At 42.9% G+C, this 25556-nt stretch overlaps 1 protein-coding gene across 1 annotated transcript in view; it reads left to right on the forward strand.

Annotated features, from left to right (window-relative positions):
• Positions 1-13886: 13886 nt before the first annotated feature.
• LOC309569026 (zonadhesin-like) overlaps positions 13887-25556 on the forward strand; it is a 65184-nt gene continuing 53514 nt past the window's right edge. The window contains exons 1-3 of the mRNA XM_082274787.1: positions 13887-13949; positions 15607-15663; positions 20731-20815. Coding sequence (XP_082130913.1) covers positions 13910-13949; positions 15607-15663; positions 20731-20815 — 182 coding nt within the window. The 5' untranslated portion in view covers positions 13887-13909. The remainder of the gene's footprint in view (positions 13950-15606; positions 15664-20730; positions 20816-25556) is intronic.

Here is a 25556-nt window from a genome sequence, read left to right on the forward strand (position 1 = left end):
TGGAGGGAAGGGACACACCTCCTTTCACACAGCATACAGGAACAGAGCAGAGGCTGTCAATCACAGGCTGTATGCTGGAGATCCCTCCCCGTCACCATTTTTCTCTTGGTGGTAGAGTCTGTCTTTATACCTGATATCAGAGACATACTGAAGCAGAGCATGATCCCCTCCGTTCAGGGACCGGACTGCAGGGCAGTATTCCAACATTATAACGACCCCAAACACATCTCCAAGATGACCACTGCCTTGCTAAAGAATCTGAGGGTAAAGGTGATGGACTGGCCAAGCATGTCTCCAGACCTAAACCCTATTGAGCATCTGTGGGGCATCCTCAAATGGAAGGTGGAGGAGTGCAAGGTCTCTAACACCCACCAGCTCCGTGATGTCGTCATGAAGGAGTGGAAGGGGACTCCAGTGGCAACCGGTGAAGCTCTGGGAATCGCCATGCCAAAGAGGTATAAGGCCAGGGGCGGACTGGGCCGGGGGGAAGGGATGCATTTTCCCCCTGGGCTGCTCTGATGCTTTGTAAAAAAGGCCGCTGTGTCCCCAGCTCAGAACTGCGCACGCGCAGTTCCGGAGTTGGCCGAGTGCGGCTGTACACAAGTAACTCCATCCAGGACTGCGAGGCAGGCAGAGGCAGTGTTCTGTCACAGGGCTGAGTGACTGCATTACCGAAGGAGCTACCCAGCCCCTCCCTCCTCCACAGGAACAGCTGCTAGACTCGAGGCTGGAACCTCTCTCTCTCTCTTTGCCCGCCCACATTCCGATCAGCCGAGTGCAGTCGGTGAAGAGAATGTGGAGAATGTGTGGGGCGGGCGGGAAAGTTCAAACTAAGCTGTCAGCTCAACAGATAGAGAGCTCCAGTGAGTGAACGTCCAAGTAAGTGAGTGTAACCTCTCCTCCCTCCCTTTCTCTCCCAAATCCCTCTCCCTCCCCCTCCCCTTCACTGCAGAGAAAGATTTTTCTTTCAGCCTGTTACAGTACCTTGCCCTATGCTATGTACTGGGCTCACACTGGCATGCTGGGGTTTGGCTGCAATGCTGGTGTACTGGCAGCCTTCCTGCATGTCACCCCAGTCCCATAGACCTCCTATTAGACTGCACATTTTTACTGCATGTTCTGAAAGTGCACAAAAAATCCTGCATGCTGCTTCCTTGGTGGAATTTCAGAAAATGCAGCAAAAACGCACAACCTAAAAGAGTCTAAGGTCCTGCGGCTAAGGAAAAGTGCCAGCACTGCAGCCAAAGCACAGCACACCGTGTGAGCCCAAAGGCTTGTATGCACTTACAGCAGGCACTTACACTCCTCTGAAAAGTGATCCAGTTATGCTAGTTACTTGGCTGTCATGTTTATCCTCCTGCTTTAATACATGGTATCCTTTATGTGGGAGAGGATATACATAGGAAACATACATCATCTTAGCATTGTGACAGCCAGACAACCTGCATCTTCAGGAGTGGATTGGGGATGACAGTCTCCATGCATCTCTATGGATAGGTTTGCTTTAAAGAGACGATAACATTTTGTATATTAAAAAATATATATATAATCATGTTGGGGGGACCATGTGACTGAGGGGGGGAGGGGGTACTGCCTACCCAGGAGTTGTGTTTGAAATACTGAAATCGCTAGAAATGCGCAGGAAATCCACCATACATAGTCCATTGACAAGTAATAAAGACCAGTCTAAGGCAATCACTCTCAGCTGAGTCCAATGAGAGATGAAAATGAGGGTCACATGGTGTTCTATTACACTTCATAGAACAAAGACTGAGACTTCTCTGTATGGTAAAGTCATTGTCCGCCCTTATAACAAATGTAAAAAATGTGGCAACAATCACCTGCAGAGCATTGCAACCACATCACTGCCTCAGTGTGTAGAGCGTCGCTCGCCTTCGGGACACCATGCCGATCACAGACACTCTGGACTGGAGCGCAGCGGGGGCCGGGGGCGGGGCAGTGCAGCCTGCAGTGACCCCAATCAATGTAGCGGCCCGGCCGGCAATGCAAGCAGGGGGCGTGTGACGTGACGCGTCAACGCCTTTCACGCACGTCAACGAATTTTTGTAGTCGACGAGCCGTGGCAGCCCTAATAGAGACCAATGGAAAACGCCTGTAATCTGCCCAAAAAGAAGCTCATGTACTTTTTTGAGCGTTGGGCGTTTTGCTCACAGCATCAAAACGCTCAGATGTGAACAGGGGCCATTGAAATGAATAGGATTTGTCTTGTTGGGTGTTTTGAGAGCTGATCCTAGAGCAGAAAAACTCCCCAAAAACGCCCCAAAACGCCTAGATGTGAACGGAGCCTAACTGTGACTCTCGGCTACACTGCTTGCTTGGCTTGCCCAGTGGTGTGGTGCTCACTCACCAGAGAAGATCCAAACTCCACAAGTAGCTTTAAGCCTCGTACACACGCAATGATTATCGGCCATCTTTTGTCCAGAGTGTTGTTGTGTTGGTTGGAATGTGCTCTAGACTGCACACAAATTTTCTCGGCCAACAAAAATCTACTTCAGAAGTGATGTCATGTGATGGTTAACTTTCCGTGTGTTTTTTCCTCTCTGAGCATGCCCAGTCTTGCTCATCTGAATTTTGTCTGCCGAAATCTGTACTGACTGACGGAAAATCGGCCGTTGTGTTGACGGCCAACAAAAATTTTATAGCATGCACACCAGATTTTGTTCGGCCGAAAAGTCTGAGTCGGTTGTCGGAAGCATCATACTAACAAGCCGACAATCAGCCGATCAGACGTTGGCCGAAAATATACGGCCAACAATCGTTGCATGTGTACGGGACTTTAGTGTGGCAGCAGTGACTGCCAAGACTTTAGTCTTCATCTTCCTGCAGTCTCTTTGGTCTGTGTACTGAGTGTGGGGAAGGGGCAGGCTCTCTGTCTCATTCTCTCTGGGACAATCATGTGGAGCAGTCTCTGAGAGACTGCTCCACATGATTGCCCAAACAGAGAGTAGCCCCCACAGAGAGTGACCGCTTTCACGCTGCCCGCACAGAGAGTTACCGCTGCCCGCACAGAGAGAGAGAGACCGCTCCACATAGCCTGCACAATGTTGAGTGGTCTCTCTCTCTCTCTCTCTCTCTGTGCAGGCAATGTGGAGCAGATGGATGGTGAGCTCATTCGGTGGTTCAGTGGGCCACTTGACTGGACTTGCCCCCCAGGCCTAAGGCTGCCAGCCCTCCCCTGTATAAGGCAGTGCTAGAAAATAATGGTGGCCACACAAAATATTGACATTTTGGACCAAATTTAGACATTCACTTGGGGGTGTACTCACTTTTTTGCCAGCAGTTTAGACATTAATGTCTTTGTGTTGAGTTATCTTGAGGGGACAGCAAATTTACACTGTTATACAAGCTATACACTCACTACTTTACATTGTAGCAAAGTGTCATTTCTTTAGTGTTGTCACATAAAAAGATATAATAAAATATTTACAAAAATGTGAGGGGTGTACTCACCTTTGTGAGATACTGTATATATATATATATATATATATATATATATATATATATATATATATAAATCAATTATTATTATCCATATGTAATAAGAAAGAAAAAAAAAAACATTTCAGTTTAAAAGGTTCTTTGTGGTCAATCAATAAATCTAAACTGTGCCATAACACTGCTCATGATGTTTTGCCTTGTACAATTGTCCCAAAATTTATTTGGGTTCACCAACTATTCCCACTGAACACCTATTCATTACAATATGTATAACCATGGATATGAATATGGAGCATGTACCTGGACAACACAATTTTCAACACGCTTCGCAGATGACCCATAGGACAAAACGTGTAGGGTGGAGCATTATGGTGACATCATCATGCCCACTCAGATGAGCCGTGGCTGTTTGTGAGTATTTACTGAGTATTTCCTGCTCAGCATACTCATAGTCCATTTACACTTGCCTACAGCCCTAAAACTGACAGTCTATCCAGCAGTACTGGGCACAGAGCTGTGGGTAGTGTCTACAGGAGGCTGGCATTGAATCTTCAATCCACTGATTGTGGGTGCAATGCTCTGCAGGCTCATATAAAATAAACAATACATTCCCCTTTTTTTTTTCCTACAAAAATATGTGCATTTTTGAACAAAGGTGAACTTAGCCTTTAAATAAACTCTATATCTAGGGAATTTAGAGCAAGCATGAAATGTGTTTCGTTTTTTGTACAAAAAACAAAGCTGATGGATTTACATCAATCATTTTTCTTGTCACAGAGAAGTGCCGATTTGCCAACCAGGTTTGGGATGACTGTGGAAGCGCCTGCCCTATGAACTGTGAGCGCCTTCAAAATGACCCCGGTGTGTGCACAATGAACTGTGTGCCCGGCTGTTACTGTCGCAGCCCGTATATCTTCAAGTCAGGCACCTCTGGCCCCTGCATCCAACCAAACCAGTGCCCCAGAAAGAATTCTCGGCCTAGAAAGAGCCGATCTTGAACACACAATGAAAACAATGCTTTGTGATTATTGGGCTGACTAAAGGCAAACAGGCTCTTCACATTGTAAGGGAAGTTGCACTTTGCAAGGGAATTGGCCCCAGAGCTCAGCGAACGTGGTAAAGTTTCACCATGCAAAGATTACCCGATCATGAGCATGGAAAATACAAAAACAGTATTTGGCTTACACATGATGGAAGTCAAGGGAACTTCATCTCAATCATTAGGGAAAAAAAATTCCTTGCGAAGTGCAGCTTCCCTTGCAAACAACCTATTTGCCTTTAGTAAGTAGTCCAAATACTTTATCCAATCCTTCTGATCCCACTAATGTATTCCACATATGTATTCCATTTATTACCATTAAATAATATATCTTAAGAAAAAATTACTTCCTGTGATTATTTTGTTTTAGATACTTTTTAGTATTTTAGTTTTATTTTTCCCTTCAGTTTGCATCAGTGAGATCATCTGATGTATCTGATAGGTTCACTTCCTTTACAGAAATACAGTATATCCCGTATCACATCGATCAGCCATGACATTATGACCAGCCTCCACCATAACCTGTCGAGGCATGGACTCCACTAGACCTCTAAAGGTATGCTGTGGTCTCCTACACAAAGCTGTCAGAAGAAGATTCTTTAAGTCCTGTAAGTTATGAGGTGGGGCCTCCATGGATTGGACTTGTTTTTCCAGCACATCCCACAGATGCTTTATTGGATTGAGATCTGGAGAATTAAGAGTCCAAGTCAACACCTCCAACTTGTGTTCCTCAAGCCACTCTTGAATTCATTAGACCAGGCCACCTTCTTCCATTGCTTCATGGTCCAGTTCTGATGCTCACGTGCCCATTGTATGTGAATTTGGCTCTGGACATGGGTCAGCATGGGCACCCTGACTGGTCTGCAGCTACGCAGCCCCTTACACAACAAGCTGTAAAGCTCTGTGTGTTCTGACTCCTTTCTAACAGAACCAGCATTAACTTTTCCCTTTTTTTTCTTTTGGATCACAACACAAGCCAACCTTCCGTCACCATGTGCTTCAATCATTGGCGTCTGCAGAACTTTGGGGGGGGGGGGGCATCATTTTAAGGTCACACATGCTCCGCCCCTTTTCGAAAATGTCATGAAGGTGATGTCAGTTACTGCGCGAGCAGAATTTATTTTTAAAGCATTTGTTAACCTAAAATGAAAAAATATTGATCCTGTTCCCTTAAAGCATGTTATACAGCACAGTGGTTGTGCTGTGTAATTTGGCCCCCCTGTATCACCTAAAATACCTGACTGGTCCTGCCTAGCTATGTCCTCCCCTCTGTAAACTGACCACGGTATACCATGGCTGCTAAGCCCCGATACGGTGATCAGTCTACGTGTCTCTATCATCTGCAGCCCTCCTGTCCTCCTCTGTCCTCGCTCCCCCTCCCTCCTTGCCTGTCTGCTCTTGTGTCAGTGCCTGCTCCGCTCCCCTCCCCTCCCCTCTTGCTGTTGTAGTTTCATTTAAAGTTTCATATCCTGTCTAAAGTCTGTTTATTAACTCTGTGTGCCCCTGTGTCTGTGTTTTAGAAAAATAAGCCGTTTTTTACCAGTTTTCAGAGCGCCGATCGCCCCTCACGTGACCTGCCACCTCTCCTCCTTTTGGCCTCTCCTCCTCCCCTCTACTTTCCCTCCCGATTGATGTCAGAAGGGAATCCTCGGCCCCGCCCGATACAGACAGCTGTCAGACGGGGAGAGAGTCGGCGGGTCACATGAGCGGCGATCGACGCTCTGAAAACCGGTAAAGAACAGCTTATTTTTTTAAAACACATACCAAGACACAGGGGCACGGGCACACAGGATTATTAACCACTTAAGCCCCTGAAGATTTTACCCCCTTCCTGACCAGGGCCTATTTTGCGATTCGGCACTGCGTGAATTTAACGGACAATTGCGCGGCCGTGTGACGCTGTACCTAAACGAATTTGGCGTCCTTTTTTTTCCCACAAACAGAGATTTCTTTTGGGGGTATTTGATCACCTGTGAGATTTTTTGATCATGCGCTATAAACAAAAAAAGAGCGACAATTTTGCAAAAATAACAATATTTTTCACATTTTTTTATATGAAATTCCCCAAAAAAAAATTTAAAAATCAAAATTTTTTAATATTTTAGGCCAATTTTTTTTTTTTACCATATGTTTGGTAAAAAAAATCACAAAAAGTGTATTTTGATTGGTTTGCGCAAAAGTTATCGCGTTTACTAACAAAGGGAAAGATTTTTGTCATTTTTGTTGTTGTTTTTTTAGCGCGTAATGGCGGCGATCTGCGATTTTCTTTTGCGGGACTGCGACATTGGGGCAGACAGATCGGACCCTTGACTGACATTTTTGACACTTTTGGGGTTACCAGTGACATTACTACAGTAATCAGTGCTATATATATATGCACTGTTACTGTAAAAATTACACTGGCAGTGAAGGAGTTAACTGTATTGGAGAGGGAGGGGTTAAGTGTGTCCTAGGGGTGTGCTTCTAACTGTGATTGGCTGTGGCTTGATGTGTAAGAACAATGATCAATGGTCCTACATAGTAGAACCGTTTGATCATCATTCTTACACAGGGAGAACTGACAGGCGGCTTTGTTTACATTAGCCGCCTGCCTTTCTCCCGCTGCCATGGACGTTCATGAGTGCCCAGCGGACATCGGGTCCGCCGGGCACACGCGCGGGGGGGTCCATGACGGAGCGGGAGCGTGCCTCCGGCATTGCGCGCTCGCTCCCAGGCTAGCGACGTACCCCTACGTTACTCTGCCTGTGAGGGGCTGACTGCCGACGTAAATAGTCGTGCGGCAGTCGGCAAGTGGTTAAGCAGACCAGACAGGATGGTATAAAGCAACTTAAAAAACACTTTAAAGGGGAAGTTTAAGTACCCCACTTGCATAACCCTGTCACTGGTTTTCCTTCTTTGGACCAGTTTTGGTTGGTCCTCCTGAACACTCCAGACTGGGAATATCCCACAAGACCTGTAGTTTTTGAGTCGTTGTTACGCAGCCGTCTGCCCAATACAAATTGGTCCTCATCAAAGTACCTCAAATCCAGTGGCGGCCCATCCATTAGGGGCGCAGGGGTGCCGCCCCCCATCTCTGCATCCGGCCCCCTAATCTACATGTAGGGCGTCGGATGCATAGATTCCAATGAGGGTTTTTTTTTTTGGAAACATGTGATTAGAGCCAGAGGCTCTAAAATGCTTCAAAAAAGGATGGGCTCGGGACGCAGAGCACTGAGCCCTGAGCCCACCCAGTTGTGTGACAATAGAGAATGAATATTTGCTATTGTCGCACTGATCCTCCTCTCAGCCAGTCAGGAAGCTCCTGAGACCTGTTTCCCAATTGGCCAAAGGAGAAGGCATCCTATTGGCTGAGGAGGAGGGAGGAGATGGCCGCCGAGAGGGGACATGGAGGAGACTGAGGGGGAAGCCATCGCCATCCGGAGGAACAAGGTAAGTGAACTGGCGCCTGGGGGGGAGTGGGGGAATATGGTGTGGACTGGACTCTGGAGGGAAAGGGGGGGGGGGTCCATGTCTAGGTCCGTCTGCCACCCCCCGACTGATGGAGCACCAGCTGCCACTGTTTAAATCCTTACGTCATTTTTTTCTACTTTCAATATGCCAACTTCAAGGACAAAATGTTCACTTGCTGCTTAATATACTCCACCCACTTTTAGCTGCAGTTGTAGTGAGATAATCAATGTTATTCACTTTACCTGTCAGTGGTCATAAAGTGATATAGTATATTCTGTATATATATATATATATATACACACACAGAATATATATATATATATATATACACACACAGAATATATATATATATATATATATATATATATATATATATATATATATATATATATATATATATATGTCACATAACTCACAGTCCTGGAAATGAACAGAGGGTTATATTTATCTATTTTGCAATAGAAATAAATATTGCACATCATGGATACTTCCTTGAATATAAAAGGTCAACTACGCAATAAACTATGCAGACTGGATGATGAATAAGGAAACCAAGAATAGGTGTGAGGATTTAGTGAAGAGAACAATTATTTCTAAGGCTGATTGTGAAATTCTTTAGTTGCACCTTTGAGTTATAGTGGATAGGGTTGATTTACTGAACGCACATAAGCTGCTTACTTTGCAAGGGAATTTCCCCTAGCTTAGTGAATGTGATGAACATTCCCTTCTCAGACAATACCCAATTGCATGTTAGTAAAAAAAAAAAAAAAAAAAAGTATTGCATTTGATTGAAAGGTGGATATCAGCTTAACTTCTCATTTACTAAGCTAAGAGAAAACCTCCTGAATGAGCAGTCTGTTTGTCTTTAGTAAATCAACCCCCTATTTTTACCTAATATCTGCACAATCAGATAACACAGTAAATAGGGGCTTGTGTTCCATCTGGATCACTGTAACTAGTTACAGACTTTGGGCATGCTACACGCGCCCACAAAAAAGGGAGTCGCTGTACACAGGACGCGTGTTAGCATATCCACCCTCTCTGCCTGTTTGCCAAGACCTCCCTCTCAGTAAACAACTATTGTTGGCTTTTATTAATCAAAGCTGGCATTGCTGTGTACACAGAGAAGATCAGCAGTTTCAGCTGTAAAAAAAAAAAAAAAAAGCAGCCTGTCAGTGTTTATAAACAACACTTGTTCAGACATTATAGAAAGATACAATGTAACATATTGTTACTTTTGTATCATTTTGTTCATTCATCTGCAAATAAAAGGGATAAACCTTGATCTGCAGATGTCAGTCAAAGCAACCTAACAAGTAAAAAAGTTGTTTTTTTAACCACTTGGTTGCTGGGCGCTTAAACCCCCTTACTGCCCGGGCCAGTTTTCAGAGCTGTCACACTTTGAATGACAATTGCGCCCGTACATGCAATGTTGTACCCAAATTAATTTTTTATCATTTTTTTCAAACAAATATAGCTTTCTTTTGGTAGCATTTAATCACCACTGGAGTTTTTATTTTTTGCTGAATAAATAAAAAAAAAGGCCAAAAATGTTGAAAAAAAAAAATAACTTTTTTATAGTTTGTTTTAAAATTTTGCAAACAGGTAATTTTTCACCTTCATTGATGTGCGCTGATGGGGCTCTGCGCTCAGAGCCCACCCTTTTTTAAGCCTATTAGAGCCTCTGGCTCTAATTATGTGCTTCAAAAAAAAAAAAAAAAAAACATTGGAATCCATACGTCCGGTAGATTAGGGGGCCAGAGGCATGGATGCGCCCCCAATGCACCAGCCGCCACTGCTGAAAAGTATCCCAGTCTTGGAGGTCTCCTGATTGCATTAGGAGTTTTTATATGCACATTTTCAGCATAGGTTTGTGAGTATGATGTATGGCATTCTCTTTTACTTTCCAATAAATGTCTTATGATATTGCACTAGGTCGGTGCGCCCTTCTCTTGCTTTTTTTTGTTTCTAGTTCATGTGGATGCCCATCGTCCTGAGAGGGCAGCAAGAGCCTAGATTCCATCAACACAACCTTCCCTATAATGCAGCACCTGAGCGCGGGAGAATTTACTTGTCTAATGCACACTATTTGCTGTCTGTGTACCTGTTGGATTTTTGTACCTTTGTTAAAAATGTTCAATAAAAATCATTGGAAAAAAAAACCTCTACCTCTAAAAACACCAGCCTTATTTTTAAAGATATATGAACTAGTATCATTATAATAAATACAGGTGGAAAAAAAAAAAAAAAAAAACAATGCGCAAATAAAAAAAAAGCATGAAAATATTCAAAAACTATAGACCAGTATACAGTAACTGCCCAAAATTACCAATCACCAATAACTGATTACATTCCCTTAAATTAAAATGTCCTCCAGTGTCACTGTGAGCTAACAATAACAAATAATAATACATATCCCCAAATGTTCTATGCTTAGAATCACATCTTCCTTCCTTCAATCTGGGTCATTTCCTTATTGGTGTCAGGAAACATGGACATGAGGAATGTGAGTCAATCATTCATTGTAATGTTCCTGCTTTATTGCTTTGCGGAACAAGTAATTATGCTATATTTGGCATGAATGAAACAAACATTTGCATACAATCAGTGAAGCAATATGGTGATTCAGCAATGACCACATATAAATAAGGATACAAACGCTCTATGAAGATGATCACCGGAGATAGCTTTGGATCTGACGTTGACAGGTATGTTCTCTCATCTCTATGGGTCCAAACCTGGCCAAAAACACAATACAATGTGATAGTACTTTTTTAGGTACACCACTAGTGTAAGGTGAGGACAGGATAATTTGGTTGGTTGCAGGCTGGTCGGTAGGTTGAGTTGTGAATCTTCTTTGGTTTTGTTTGTCATGCGCCCTTCCATGTGCTCTTTGCTGTAAAGGCCAGTTATAGGTGAGGGCAGTGGCCATTTGTTTGTACTGTTGGAATACTGGTGAGGGGATGCCCTGGATACCTTTGCTGCCATCTGGTGTCCAGTGTTCCCCTATCCAGGGATCCTCAAACTACGGCCCTCCAGCTGTTGTGGAACTATACATCCCATGCGGCATTTTAAAACTCTGACATTCACAGACATGACTAGGCATGATGGGAATTGTAGTTCCTGAACAACTGGAGGGCCATAGTTTGAGGACCCATGCCCTATACCTTCAAGGAAGGGTGGGCTCCCTCCAGAATTACCTGCCATCTATCTATCCATTATTATGCATGTGCTTCTACTATGGAGACTCTCAAAATTTATAGAGTTAGGACTGTAGATAATACCAGGGTGCTGTATAGTGGCTCTGCAGCTTATGCCTGTATTTGCAAATGTGGGCAAATGAAACCCCTGTTTTTAACTCATTCTGTTAGACAGGATAATTCGATTGGTTGCAGTCTGGTCGGTAAGTTAAGCTGGGAATTTTCTTATGTTTTTGTTTAAGGTGAGGACCTTCCCGAGCAATCTATTCATTGTATCTTTAGTAGCATGTGTATAGCGGAAACATTTTGTTTTAGTTTTTGAAAGGTTCAATTTTGATGTCTATGTACTGCTCGGAAATTTGCCTTCACTTCCAGTCTTGGAGGTGCAACAGGAAGAGAGATAAACTCTACCTAAAGTGAGGGAGAGTCCATCTCAGATTTTTGTCTTCATTGGAAGATCCCCACCCACATTTTTCTTTCATAATTATTAAAAATCTAGAATTTCCAAACACTTCCTGTCTCGGTGACAATGGTCTTTTCAGTCTTGGTGACAATGGTCTTCAGGGCAAATAAAGAGGACAAATCACCCCCAAGGGGACACAGACAGCCTTAAAAACCAAGAGGTTGTGGTAAAGGACATTGAATGTAAAAGAGTCATTAGTTGAGCCTAGTTGGTTGATGTTTTGCATCTCATCACAAAGACAGGGAGAGGACATTCACCTGAGTTGAGGATCCAATTGTAATAGGTCAAAGAGAGCACCCGATGAAAAATCCTTAGAAGTCCAAAGTCTTTTTTTTTTTTTGTTCAGCTGGTTACAAGAAGCAGAGATAGGACATCCAACACATTTCAGGAGTCTCCTTCATCAGGGATGGGTGCAATGCCTGAGTAATAAATGGACTCGAGTACTCCTGCAGACAGAGGATGTTATGAACAACAGCCAGTGCTGTTGTTCATAGTAGAAGTGGCAAGGAGTACTTTTATTAGTCTGTTTAACATTCTGCCAGTGGCGGCCGCTGCTTTAGGGGTGCTCCCTCCCTAATCCATGCGCCCGGCTCCTAATCTCCATGCAGGGTGTGGGACGCATGAATTTCAATGGGGTTTTTTTTTTTTTTGGAAGCACATGATTAGAGCCTGAGGCTCCGATTGGCTTAAAAAAGTGGGCTCAGGGCGCCGAGCACTGCCCCCAGAGCCCACTTAGTTGTGTGACATCAGCTAATTAATATTCCCTGATGTCTTCCTGTTTTTCCCTTCGGCCAATCAGGAAGCGGGTCCTAAGACCCGATTGGCTCTTGCTGGTGCCCTGTGCTTTTCACAGATGGGAGCAGGTTCACCCTAAGCACATGTGACAGATGTGAAAGGGTCAAGAGAGGTTGTGGAGAACGTTAAACTGCCTGTAACATCATTCAGCATGACTGGTTTGGTGGTGGGTCAGTGATGGTCTGCGGAGGCAAATCCATGGAGGGACGAACAGACCTCTACATTCTAAACAATGGCACCCTGACCGCCATTAGGCATTGGGATGAAATCCTTGGACCCATTGTAAGACCCTACACTGGTGCAGTGGATTCTGGGTTCCTCCTGGTGCACGACAATGCCCAGCCTCATGTGGCGAGAGTTCCTGGAGGATGGAGGAATTGACATCATCGAATGGCCCCCACGCTTGCCTGACCTAAATCCAATAGAACACCTCTGGGACATTATGTTTCAGGCCATCCGTTGCTGCCAAGTTGCACCTCAGTCAGTCCAGGACCCCAGTGATGCCCTGGTCCAGATCTGGGGGGAAATCATCTGTCGTCTCATTAGGAGCATGCCCTGATGTTGTCAGGCATGCATACAAGCACGTGGGGGCCATAAAAACTACTGAGGACCATTTTAAGTTGCTGCAATGAAATTTCAGCAAAATGGACTTGTCTACTGCATTATTTTCTCACTTTGATTTTCGGGTGTCTTTGAATTCAGCCCTCTGTAGGGTGATAATTTTTATTTCCATCAAACAATGTGGCATCCTTTCCTTCCTAACCCATTACCCAGTCCATACCAGTATAGATCCTAACACATTACCCAGTCCATATCAGTATAGATCCTAACACATTACCCAGTCCATACCAGTATAGATCCTAACACATTACCCAGTCCATACCAGTATAGATCCTAACACATTACCAGTCCATACCAGTATAGATATCCAGCATGGTATTTTTCCCCATTGAGATCTGGTGTGTTTTCAAAGTGTTCCTTTATTTTTTTGGAGCAGTGTATATCACTGTGTCTAGTGAGCGATTGCCCGAGCGACAGAGGTGGGGGGGGGGGGGCAGATTTGTTTGATGCCCCCCCCCAAAAAAAAGAAAAATGGACCACCAGCTGTCCCTGCATTCTACCATTTCACACAGCCCTGATGAAGGGGGATTATGTGGCCCCGAAACATGTTGGTTGATTTTTTCCCCTAGTTATTGGAATCAGTTGAACAATAAAGACTTTAGACTTCTAAGGATTTTTCGCATGGCAATCTCTTCGACCTGGCCAAAAAAAAAACAAAAAACACACAGACAAAGGTTTCAACGCCTCCACCCGCCACCCAAAACCATAAAAAAGTGCTTCTAAATACATTGTAATGAAACAGTCCCTCAAATTACATAGTAGTCAAAAGAGCAAGCAGAGAAACAATTATATTACATTTACAGTATAGTGAATTTTCACCCCCAATATTGATTAATGAGTTGACATTTATTGTTTCTCTTTAATTCTAGCATCTGATACAAAATGAAGACTTACCAAGTTGCATTGCCTTTGATGGCTTTAGGTAAGCGGGATTAACTTTTCCAATGAATGATTTATTTTTTTAAAGCTGAAATCTTGATGTAAAATGAATGCAGTTCTGTAATCCTATCTTTCTGATTGTTTTTAATGTAAAACAATGTGTGCTTTTTTTTGGTAATCACTTCCCACCCAACACCGTCATATGACGTCCTGGACTTTGAGTGGAGATATCTGAATGATGGGTGCAGCTGCTGGCATCATTCAGATATCATTCTTTTCTGCCGGTGAATCCCTGCACCATAAAAACAATCATAGCCCCAGTTCAGCCACTTGACTGTTTTTACAGGCGGTGGGAGGGCACGTCCCTCCCCTCCTGGTGCCCTCCGGTGCTTCTACCAGCACGCCCTTGCGTTCGGCGAGCCAAAGAAGGAATCCGCTGGAAGTTTACCGTAGAGAATACCAAGGACCAGATGGCACCTGGAAGTCTCTATGACCTTCAGAGGCCGGGCACGACATTGAGATATCACATCCGGCCCAGGAGATGTAAACACTGCCGTGTACTCGGCTGGGAAGGCCAAGATCGTTTTTTTGTGTTTTTTTTGGGCTCAGTCTTTCCTGCCTAGAGGTTTTAGACCCCACATGTTTTAGACCCCAGGATGTTTACATTCATTGTAATAGGAAAAAAGGGGTTAAAAAAAAATTAAAAAATAAAGAGAAAGTGTGATAATAAAAAATAAAAATATAATAAACAATAAAAAAAATCCTCGCATGCTCGCACGCAGGAGCAAACGCATATGTAAACAGTGCTTAAACCACACATGTGATGTATCTCCAGGAACGTTAGAGCAAGAGCAACAATTTTTGCTTGCAAATGATTGGATGATGGAAGTCAGCAGAGTTCCCCTCGTTTACTAAGCTCTGGAGAAACTGTACCTCCAAAGTGCATAGTTTATTTGCCTTTAGTAAATCAGTATGTCAGGATCTCTCTGCACTAATTTTTCTATTTTCTCTATTTCCTAATGTTTAAAGTTACATTGTATCTTTTCTTTTCTAAATAAATAATCAAATCCTTCACTGTGAGCAGAGAGGTTCATGAAGTCCTTTTAGGAACATATGGAGGATAAGGCTCCGTTCACATTATAGCGTATGGATCACGGGCAGAACCGCCGCGGTTCCGCCCGCGATCGGGAGTTTATTGCAAATCGCGGGACGCCTGTGCGTTGCCCGTTGATTTGCAATAGACCCCCAAACGCTGAGCGATGTTGCCGCGATTTCCGCCAGCCGAATCGCGGTAACATCGCGCAAAAAAAATCGCGGGACGCAATACGATCCAAAGAAGCTCTTGTACTTTTTTGGTCGTATTGCGTCCCGCGATTTTTTTTTGCTCGATGTTACCGCGATTCGGCAGGCGGAAATCGCGGCAACATCGCTCAGCGTTTGGGGGTCTATTGCAAATCAACGGGCAACGCACAGGCGTCCCGCGATTTGCAATAATCTCCCGATCGCGGGCGGAACCGCGGCGGTTCTGCCCGTGATCCATACGCTATAATGTGAACGGAGCCTTAATATAAAAGATGGGAGGTTAGGATACAGGGTACACACTCAATTTATAATAGCAATTGAATGTCATTTAGCAAACTGCTCATATGTTAAAAAATGCAACCTATGACTACAATTTCTCATTTTTAAATTCTTTACAGCTCTCACTATGAGTTTTGTGGACAAAACTGCAGCTGTAAGCGTAAGACCACCACCAGGTAAGAATACATATTTTTTCCTTTTTTGGTTAGGAGAGGGGGTGCATAAATGTGAATTGCAACCAGTAGAATGTTACCTGTAAATTTTTAACTCATGTTAAAAAAGATTTTATATATATATATATATATATATATATATATATATATATATATATATATATATATATATAAAACAGTCCCTTAGAATTAACCTACTTTAAAATTTTAATATTGAGTTTTTTTCTTTTTATAGAATAAAAATTCAATTTTTTAATATTTTTTGGTCAGCTAAATATCAATATTTCATATTTATGGACTCTAGCCAGCATGAAATTTTATTTACCATGCAAATCTTAACTGCCACTTCAGAAATTAGGACACTTTAGACTTTAGAGTTATGTTATGCATGAGCCATTGCATATGATCCGGAGTGCACCGCTCTGAAAATCACATGCAATGTCCGTGCGATGCAAATTCAGATTGTATGGCTGCATTTGCATCGCATTCAGACACAACATGCACAGGACCCTTTTTTGGGTTCACAGCAGAATCGGATCGCAAGGGTGTTCACACCTATGTGATCCGATTCCTGTCCGAACTGACAGTTCGCACTGTGATATGCAAACTGATCGGGGGGTGTCATTACCTTTGTATTGACACCCCCAGGGATTGGCATATGGCACTGCCTTCAATTTGAATGCGATGCGAGAACCCGCAGTGGATTCGCAGGGTTCCCGCATCGCTTATATGTGAACCGGCACTGAATGAGTTAGATAAGTGATTAAAGCCTCATCTCTTTACACTGTAAAAACATTCAATTAAGCCAGCCATAGACGGTTTAAATTTTGGCCGGTTCAGCAGAAACTGGCCAAGATTCAAACTGTTAATGGGAGACTGAATGTGCCAAGTCGATTGATTGATTGATTGCTGAAATCTCTTGCGATTATCTCTAGTGGCTGCTATAGCCACTAGTAATAATCACTGTCTTCTGCTGACAACTGCTCCGCAGGAGGGATTCCACTGTCAGCAGTGTCTGTGTTGATGGGAAAATCATGTGAATTTCTTTCCTGCAACCCGTGGTTGCAGGAAAGAAATGTGCACAGTCTATGGCCTGCCTTAGATGAGTGACTTGAGCCCCATTTCTTTGCACTGTAAAAACATTCAATTAGAGAGAAAGCAAACCTCTACAGTGAGGGAAAAAAGTATTTGATCCCCTGCTGATTTTGTATGTTTGCCCACTAACAAAGAAATGATCAGTCTATAATTGTAATGTTCGGTTTATTTTACCCGTGAGAGACAGAATAACATCAAAAATATCCAGAAAAATGCATTTCAAAAAGGCTATAAATTAATTTGCATTTTAATGAGTGAAATAAGTATTTGACCCCTTCTCAAAACATGACTTAGTACTTGGTGGCAAAACCCTTGTTGGCAATCACAGAGGTCAGACGTTTCTTGTAGTTGACCACCAGGTTTTCACACATCTCAGGAGGGATTTTGTCCCACTCCTCTTTGCAGATCCTCTCCAAGTCATTAAGGTTTCGAGGCTGAGGTTTGGCCACTTGAACCTTCAGCTCCCTCCACATAATTTCTATGGAATTAAGGTCTGGAGACTAGCTAGGCCACTCCAGGACCTTAATGTTCTTCTTCTTGAGCCCCTCCTTTGTTGCCTTGGCTTTGTGTTTTGGGTCATTGTCATGCTGAAAGACCCACCCATGACCCATTTTCAATGCCATGGCTGAGGGAAGGAGGTTCTCACCCAAGATTTGATGGTACATGGCCCCATCCATCGTCCCTTTGATGCAGTGAAGTTGTCCTGTCTCCTTAGCAGAAAAACACCCCCAAAGCATAATGCTTCCACCTCCATGTTTGATGGTGGGGTATGGTGTTCTTGGGGTCATAGGCAGCATTCCTCCTTCTCCTCCAAACAAGGCGAATTAAGTTGATGCCAAAGAGCTCAATTTTGGTCTCATCTGACCACAACACTTTCACCCAGTTCTCCTCTGAATCATTGAGATGTTTATTAGCAAACTTCAGGCGGGCATGTACATGTGCTTTTTATTTGAGCAGGGGGGACCTTGCGGGAGCTGAAGGATTGCAGTCCTTCATGGCATAGTGTGTTACCAATTGTTTTCTTGGTGACTATGGTCCCAGCTGCCTTGAGATCATTGACAGGATTCTCCTTTATAGTTCTGGGCTGATTCCTCACTGTTCTCACCATCATTGAAACTCCATGAGGTGAGATCTTCCATGGAGCCCCAGACTGAGGGAGATTGACAGTTAATTTGTGTTTTCTTTCATTTGCAAATAATCGCACCAACTGTTGTCCCCCTCTCACCAAGATGGCGATGGTTTTGTAGCCCATTCCAGCCTTGTGTAGGTCTACAATCTTGTCCCTGACATCCTTGGACAGCTCTCTGGTCTTGGCCATGGTGGAGAGATTGGATTCTGGTTGATTGCTTCTGTGGACAGGTGTCTTTTATACAGGTAACAAGCTGAGATTAGGAGCACTCCCTTTAAGAGAATGCTCCCAATCTCAGCTCCTTACCTGTATATAAGACAACTGGGAGCCACTCACTGATTGAAAAGGAGTCAAATACTTATTTCACTCATTAAAATGCAAATCAATTTATAACCTTTTTGAAATATGTTTTCTGGATATTTTTGCTTTTATTCTGTCTCTCACTGTTAAAATAAACCGACCATTAAAATGATAGACTGAACATTTCTTCGTCAGTGAGCAAATGTACAAAATTAGCAGGGGATCAAATACTTTTTTCCCTCACTGTATCTGCTTTGCTAAAAAAAAAAAAAGAAGCCTGTAGATACAGAGCTCACCGTCTTAAATGAAAATGTATTCAAATAGGTAAATAAATTGAGTCAGAGCAATGACTTTTCCCCCTCCCTGCCTGATAAGATAGCTATGTTTGTGTTGTCAATAAAACAGAGACAGTCTGAAAGCAAACAGCTACTGCTTTTCCCTCCATTTGGAAAACCTGTGTATTAAATGTAAATTTGTAAAGTAAAATAAAGATTTTATTTAAATAGAAAAATATGTATTACTTAACCTCCTGCCGTCCGCGCTACAGCCTATATACGGCTGCAGCGCGGACTTTTCGGGAGGCCGTTTTTAAACGGCCTCCCAGTGACACGCCCCCCGCGCGCTCCCGCGAGCGCGCATCGGGGGGAATCTGTGTCGGCCGTGTCCCTTGGACACAGCCGATCACAGATCGTGGTGAATGGCCAATCACAGCGGCCATTCACCACGTGATCAAGCCGTCCAATGAGAGATGATCTCATATGTAAACATATGAGATCATCTCTCATCGCCGGCGCTCCTTCCTCACACAGAGCCTGCGTGTGAGGAAGGAGGGAGAGCTGCACAGCCGCTGGGGACACAGAAAAAAGTAATCAGGGCACCGATCACCAGTGCCCTGATTACCAGAGGTACACCAAACACACCTTCAATGCCCACAGTGCCCACCATCAGTGCCCCCCATCAGTGCACACAATCAGTGCCCATAGTGCTTCCAGTCAGTGCCCATCAGTGCCTGCTCACCTAGGCACTGATGAGCACTGACTGGCAGCACTATGGGCACTGAGTGTGGGCACTGATGGTGCTGCTCATCAGTGCCACCCATCAGTGCTCATCAGTGCCACCCGCCAGTGCCCATCAGTGCCAACCGCCAGTGCCCATCAGTGCTGCCCACCAGTGCCCATCAGTGCCGCCCGCCAGTGCCCATCAGTGCCGCCCGCCAGTGCCCATCAGTGCTGCCCGTCAGTGCCACCTCTCAGTGCCCGTCAGTGCCACCTCTCAGTGCCCAGCAGTGCCACCTCTCAGTGCCCAGCAGTGCCGCCTATCAGTGCTCATCAGTGCCGCCTATCAGTGCTCATCAGTGCGGCATATTAGTACCTCCTCATCAGTGCCACCTCATCAGTGCCCATAAGTGCCACCTCAGCAGTGCCCATAAGTACCACCTCATCAGTGCCCATCAGTGCAGCCTATCAGTGCCCATCAGTGCCGCCTCATCAGCGCACATCAGTGAAGGAGAAAAATGTATTTATTTTCAAAATTTACTCGCAAAAAATAAGAAAAACTTTTTTTTTTTCAAAATTTTCTGTCTTTTTTCTTTTTTTTTTATAAAAAATAAAAAACCCAGAGATGATTAAATGCCACCAAAAGAAAGCTCTATTTGTGTGAAAAAAATGATAAAAATTTTATATGGGTACAGTGTAGCATGACCGCGCAATTGTCATTCAAAGCGTGCGAGCACTGAAAGCTAAAAATTGGTCTGGATGGGAAGGGTGTTTAAGTGCACAGAAGGCAAGTAGTTAAAGTGGAGTTCCAGTCGCTTTTTTTAATTTAATTTTTTTTTTTTTTCAATAACCCCGTGATGCCCATTGACTCCTGGTATTGATGATGCTGCTATCCCAGGAATCAATGGGAGAAGGGAAATATTGTACCTCGCCGCAGCGAGGATGGAAGCATTTTCCTTAAACAAAAGGAGGAAGATAAACAAAAAATAAAAAAATATCCGAAACTTAATGGGGATGCAATCTGCAAAAATTACAGCCATTGATGTAAATTAGGGTTGAACTCTGCTTTAAAGTATATTTAAAATAAACCTTTTTTTTTTTTATTTTTTTTATTTTTTTTTTTAGCTTTGGATAAAATGTGGAAGGGTTGGAAACCCTGACAATTGTTATTCCTTTTTGAGTCCCTGCCAGGTAGATTCACCCTTTCTATATGTTCTGGTGACTGGTGTCACTGATACAGAACAGGACAGGAAATCCTAAATTTCACGGTTGTCTCCAGAACAGGAATAGAGGGGAAATATTCCAATAGGGGACTTCTGTTCCAGTGACAACGGTCTAATACAGGAATTCCCCTCACTTTGTATAGATTTCCACCCTTTTTTTTTAATATCTGGGACAGTAAGTGAGAAAACATTTCTACAATAAATAAAAGTTAAAAAAAAAATAAAAAAACTGTCAGGGGTTTTAACCCTTCTGTACTCTGTCCAGAAAATAATGCAGCTTAAAGTTTTTGTATATTTGCTTTAATTACTTTTTCTTTACCATTTATAGTTGACTGCCCACCTAACCAAATCCCGGGCTGTAACCCATGTGGTATGCCACACTGCTCCGACATTGCAAATCCACCCAAATTTGTATGTTTTGGTTGTATGGAAAATGGCTGCATCTGCAAAGGGGGCTATTACAACCAGGGTGGCAAATGTATCCCAGCATCTGAATGCAAAGTTGAGTGTCCAAAAAACATGGTCTTCCAAGTCTGTCCCAAGATGCCCATCACCTGTGACCAATTGTATTCCATTTCCAAGAAAGAAAATCTGAAGCAATGTAGGCCTCGCTGTGTATGCAAACGCGGATATATTCTGGCTGAAGAAGGCAGCAAGGAATGTATCCCAATAGTAAAGTGCAAGCGCCCATGATATTAAATTACAGCAACAGTAGGCGTGATGTTCACACCTCTGACCTATAGATGTCATTATTTGCAGTTGTTACATTTATAATACTTTCTATGCTCTGTCATTTTTAGTTCCATTTCCTGTTCTTGTTATTAATAACTCAGAAGGATGTGTTTTATGGATGCCTAAATTTGTTAATAAAAAGCACTTTATAACTACTTTGCCTCCGTGACTAAATGATACAACAATAGGATGTTAAGGATGATCTTTAACAATATGTTGATTTGATAAAGGAATACTTATTAATAAATATATGATTGCGCTAGACTAAAAACCACTGTGATAATAATAAAAAAGTGCAAAATAATGTACACATAAATAGTGATACAATAAAAGTGCCAATTCAACATATAAGCTGAATTAATAAAACCATATCATAGTAAAGTATCCATAAACAGTCCATATGTTTATAGCAGCGGATATATGAAAATAGGTAGACACTTGATAAACTTGTTGTATGGCACCATACACCTCCACCAAATCACCACAGGGTGTGTATGCGCTTACCAGAAATCGTGGACCCCTTATTATAGGGGGTCTTACAGGCGTATAAGATCACAAATGCCGGACATCCGAAAGAGGCACCTTCTCCTCGTGTTCACTGGAGGTCCCAATATGTTAACCTGGGCAATGGGCTGTATACTACACCGCTACGAGGAGGGAATATGTTGATTTGTTTGGTACAAAATGTACAGAATATTATACATTTCTTTCACAAAAAAACAAATAAATAAAAAAAAAGTTTCCTTGCATTGAGTCGGTTGTGTACTTTTTAACGTGGTACAGTGATTACGTGGTTTGCACTCTTGCCCTGCAGTGCTGGGGTCTTAGTCTCAGTTCCATCCATGAATGCAAATGGAAAGATGTTTTAACGGTCTTAACAAGTTTGCATTGTTTTTTACTTTTCTCTAATTATATTGCATAAACTTACACTTGCCAGCCACTTTATTAATTACACCTTGCTAGTAGCTGGTTGGACCCCCTTTTGCCTTCATTCTTTGTGGCATAGATTCAACAAGGTGTAGGAAACATTTCTCAGAGATTTTGCTCCATAGTGACATGATAGCATCACGCAGTTGCTGCAGATTTTTTTGGCTGCACATCCCATTCCACCACATCCCAAAGGTGCTCTATTGGATGAGATCTGGTGAGTGTGGAGGCCATTGGAGGACAGTGACCTCATTGTCATGTTGAAGAAACCAGTGGTGAGATGATTGGAGCTTTGTGACATGGTGCATTATCCTGCTGGAAGGAGCCATCAGAAGATGGGGACACTGTAGTCATAAAGGGATGGACATGGTCAGCAACAATTCTCAGGTAGGCCGTGGTGTTTAAACCATGCTCAATCGGTACTAAGGGGCCCAAAACGTGCCAAGAAAATATCCCCCACACCATTACACCACCACCACCAGCCTGAACTGTTGATAAAAGGCAGGATGGATCCATGTGCCAAATTCTGACCCTACCAACTGAATCAACAGAAAATTGGCGAAGGCGCCTGGCCCTTTAAGAAAAGATATTATAACCTGCTGCCCCTTTAATTGTTTAAAACAATAAATAGGTATGTATAATAGGTAAAAAGGCGCTGGTAATCTTTTGCTGGATGTAGATACTAAGATGTCACGTATTTCATAAATATATTAAAAAAAAAAAAGTATGACAATATAAAATTATATGTGCTTATATAAAGTGCAAAATGTGATTCATATGTATCAAGGTGCTTACTAGTGCTATAATTATAAGTGCTGACTTCTATTAGTGCATGTATTATTATCCAATTAGTGCAACAAGCAAAAAAGTGCTTACAGGTGCATAATCTATTTAAAGTGCAAGTGCTGACCTTGATTTTTATAAAAAGCTTATTATAATAAATAAATCAACAAAGTGCTTGCTGGTGTATCCACCAATAAATTAAATCACATATAATAACAATAAGTGCTCAAAATAGTGTCTCTAAAAATCCGGGCAATTCGTGCAACCAGATTGTGCTTTTTAAATCTTTGGTTTTTTCTTTTTCACAGTGCTCCAGGTGCTGGGGTGTATCACACGTGGCCTCTTACCAGCTTCCAACAGGTCACAAGGACCCCCAACGCCTGTGATCCCTTTAACTGGGTGGATCAGACCTCTCTTCGATTCCTTGAATATCCTGCTCCTATGTTACTCGAAATGGACCATATAGTCCCCACATATAAAGATATAGAAGAGAATAGCCTCCAATAGTGAAATATTGTTTATTCCATTAAAACATACACTAAAGGATGACAATTAGCCTCTTACTATTTGTTGTGCCCTCCTGGCACTGGGCAATTCGGCAGTACAAATTGTTTTGGGTATTAGGAAGATATCCTCCGGGGATCTGCAGCACCCTCCTGTATCTCCTTTCCCTGCTTTGTATTGCGGCGGTCGGCGTGTGTCTCAGCCACTGCTACGAATGCCTGTATTCCTGTTTCCGGGTTTAGCAATGACCACAATGCATTTCGCTCTTGTGAGTCATCAGGCGGTCTATGCTAGCCCGGATTGTCATGCACTAAGTATCGCTGTCCTTGTTTTGATTGGCTGATGTTCGATTTCACTCCCACATCGCCATTCCTTTTTATTTTTCAGCTGACACTAAATACCGATGTTTTCATTTTTCAAATAGTATCGGTTTTTATGTAATCCATTTATTTTATCTCTTACAGTAGGATTTTGCTGCAAATCACCCGGGTATGTTCCCATTACCCGCATCGGCCATACAGCAATTATTATCGATCCATAATTATCAAACATAGTTCTTATACATACATATGTCTAAAATCAAATTATATTTATTCATAAAATCTTTATTAATATTGTATTGTTTAAAATTGTATAAACAATGCTCAATCGGTACTAAGGGGCCCAAAACGTGCCAAGAAAATACCCCCCACACCATTACACCACCACCACCAGCCTGAACTGTTGATAAAAGGCAGGATGGATCCATGTGCCAAATTCTGACCCTACCAACTGAATGTCGCAGCTGAAATCCAGACTTATCAGACCAGGCAATGTTTTTCCAATCTTCTATTGTCCAATTTTGGTAAGCCTGTGCGAATTGTAGCCTCAGTTTTCTGTTCTTAGCTGACAGGAGTGGCACCCAGAATGTGGTCTTCTGCTGCTGTAGCCCATTCAGAGATTGTATTCTGTATACCTTGGGTGTAACGAGTGATTATTTGAGTTACTGTTACCTTTCTATCATCTGGAACCAGTCTGCCAGTTCTCCTTTGACATCAACAAGGCTCGCAATCTCCTCTCTAATTACATAGATAGTCAGGTTGAAAAAAGACACAAGTCCATCTGGCTCAACCAATAAAAAACTAAAAAAAAAACAGTAAAGAAAACCCAACCATACAATCCTATATACACAATCCTATACCCGCAGTTGATCCAGAGGAAGGCGAAAAAACCCCAGCAAAGCATGATCCAATTTGCTACAGCAGGGGAAAAAAATTCCTTCCTGATCCCCCAAGAGGCAATCGGATATTCCCTGGATCAACTTTTCCTTTAAATATTAGTACCCAGTTATATTATGTACACTCATCCCAAAGGTTTTCTATCGGGTTGTGGTCAGGATTCTGTGCAGGCCAGTCAAGTTTCTCCAGCCCAAACTCATCCAGTCCTATGGACACCGGTGGCTCTGATGAAGAGGGTTCTCCCATTAAACACGTCAGCCCACTCAGTGCGAATGCCTTCCAGTCCTGAAGGTCTCCTGACTGCATTAGGAGTTTTTATATGCACATTTTCAGCATACGTTTGTGAGTATGATGTATGACATTCTCTTTTACTTTCCAATAAATGTCTTATGTTATTGCACTAGGTCGGTGGGCCCTTCTCTTGCTTTTTTGTTTCTAATTCATGTGGATGCCCATCATCCTGAGAGGGCAGCAAGAGCCTAGATTCCATCAACACAACCTTCCCTATAATGCAGTACCTGAGCGCAGGAGAATTTACTCGTCTAATGTACACTATATGTTGTCTGTGTACCTGTTGGGTTTTTGTACCTTTGTTAAAAATTTTCAATAAAAATCATTGGAAAAGAAAACCTCTACGTCTAAAAACACCAGCCTTATTTTTAAAGATATATGAACTAGTATCATTATAATAAATGTCGACAAGCTGGGACTACTATATATGTACATACGTCATAAATATATATATTCAAGTTATCGTTATGATGCAACCGGAGTGCTCCTTTAAGGCTCTTACTGAAGGATGGGTTTTCCCTGGAGGAACTGGATTGTGGGAGATATAGTTGGGATCTGAAGGCAGACTGTTGCGTGGATGGCAGGAGGGACTATACTCCCAGGAAGCCACGGGAGAGTGAAGGATCATGGGAGAGCCGATATACCTCTCTGCTGGGCTGAGCACGCGCTCTCTTGCTTCCGGGACTCGTGGAGGACAGAT

The sequence above is a fragment of the Pelophylax lessonae genome (genome assembly GCF_965119305.1).
Source record: "Pelophylax lessonae genome assembly, chromosome: 12".
Taxonomy (NCBI): Eukaryota; Metazoa; Chordata; class Amphibia; order Anura; family Ranidae; genus Pelophylax; species Pelophylax lessonae.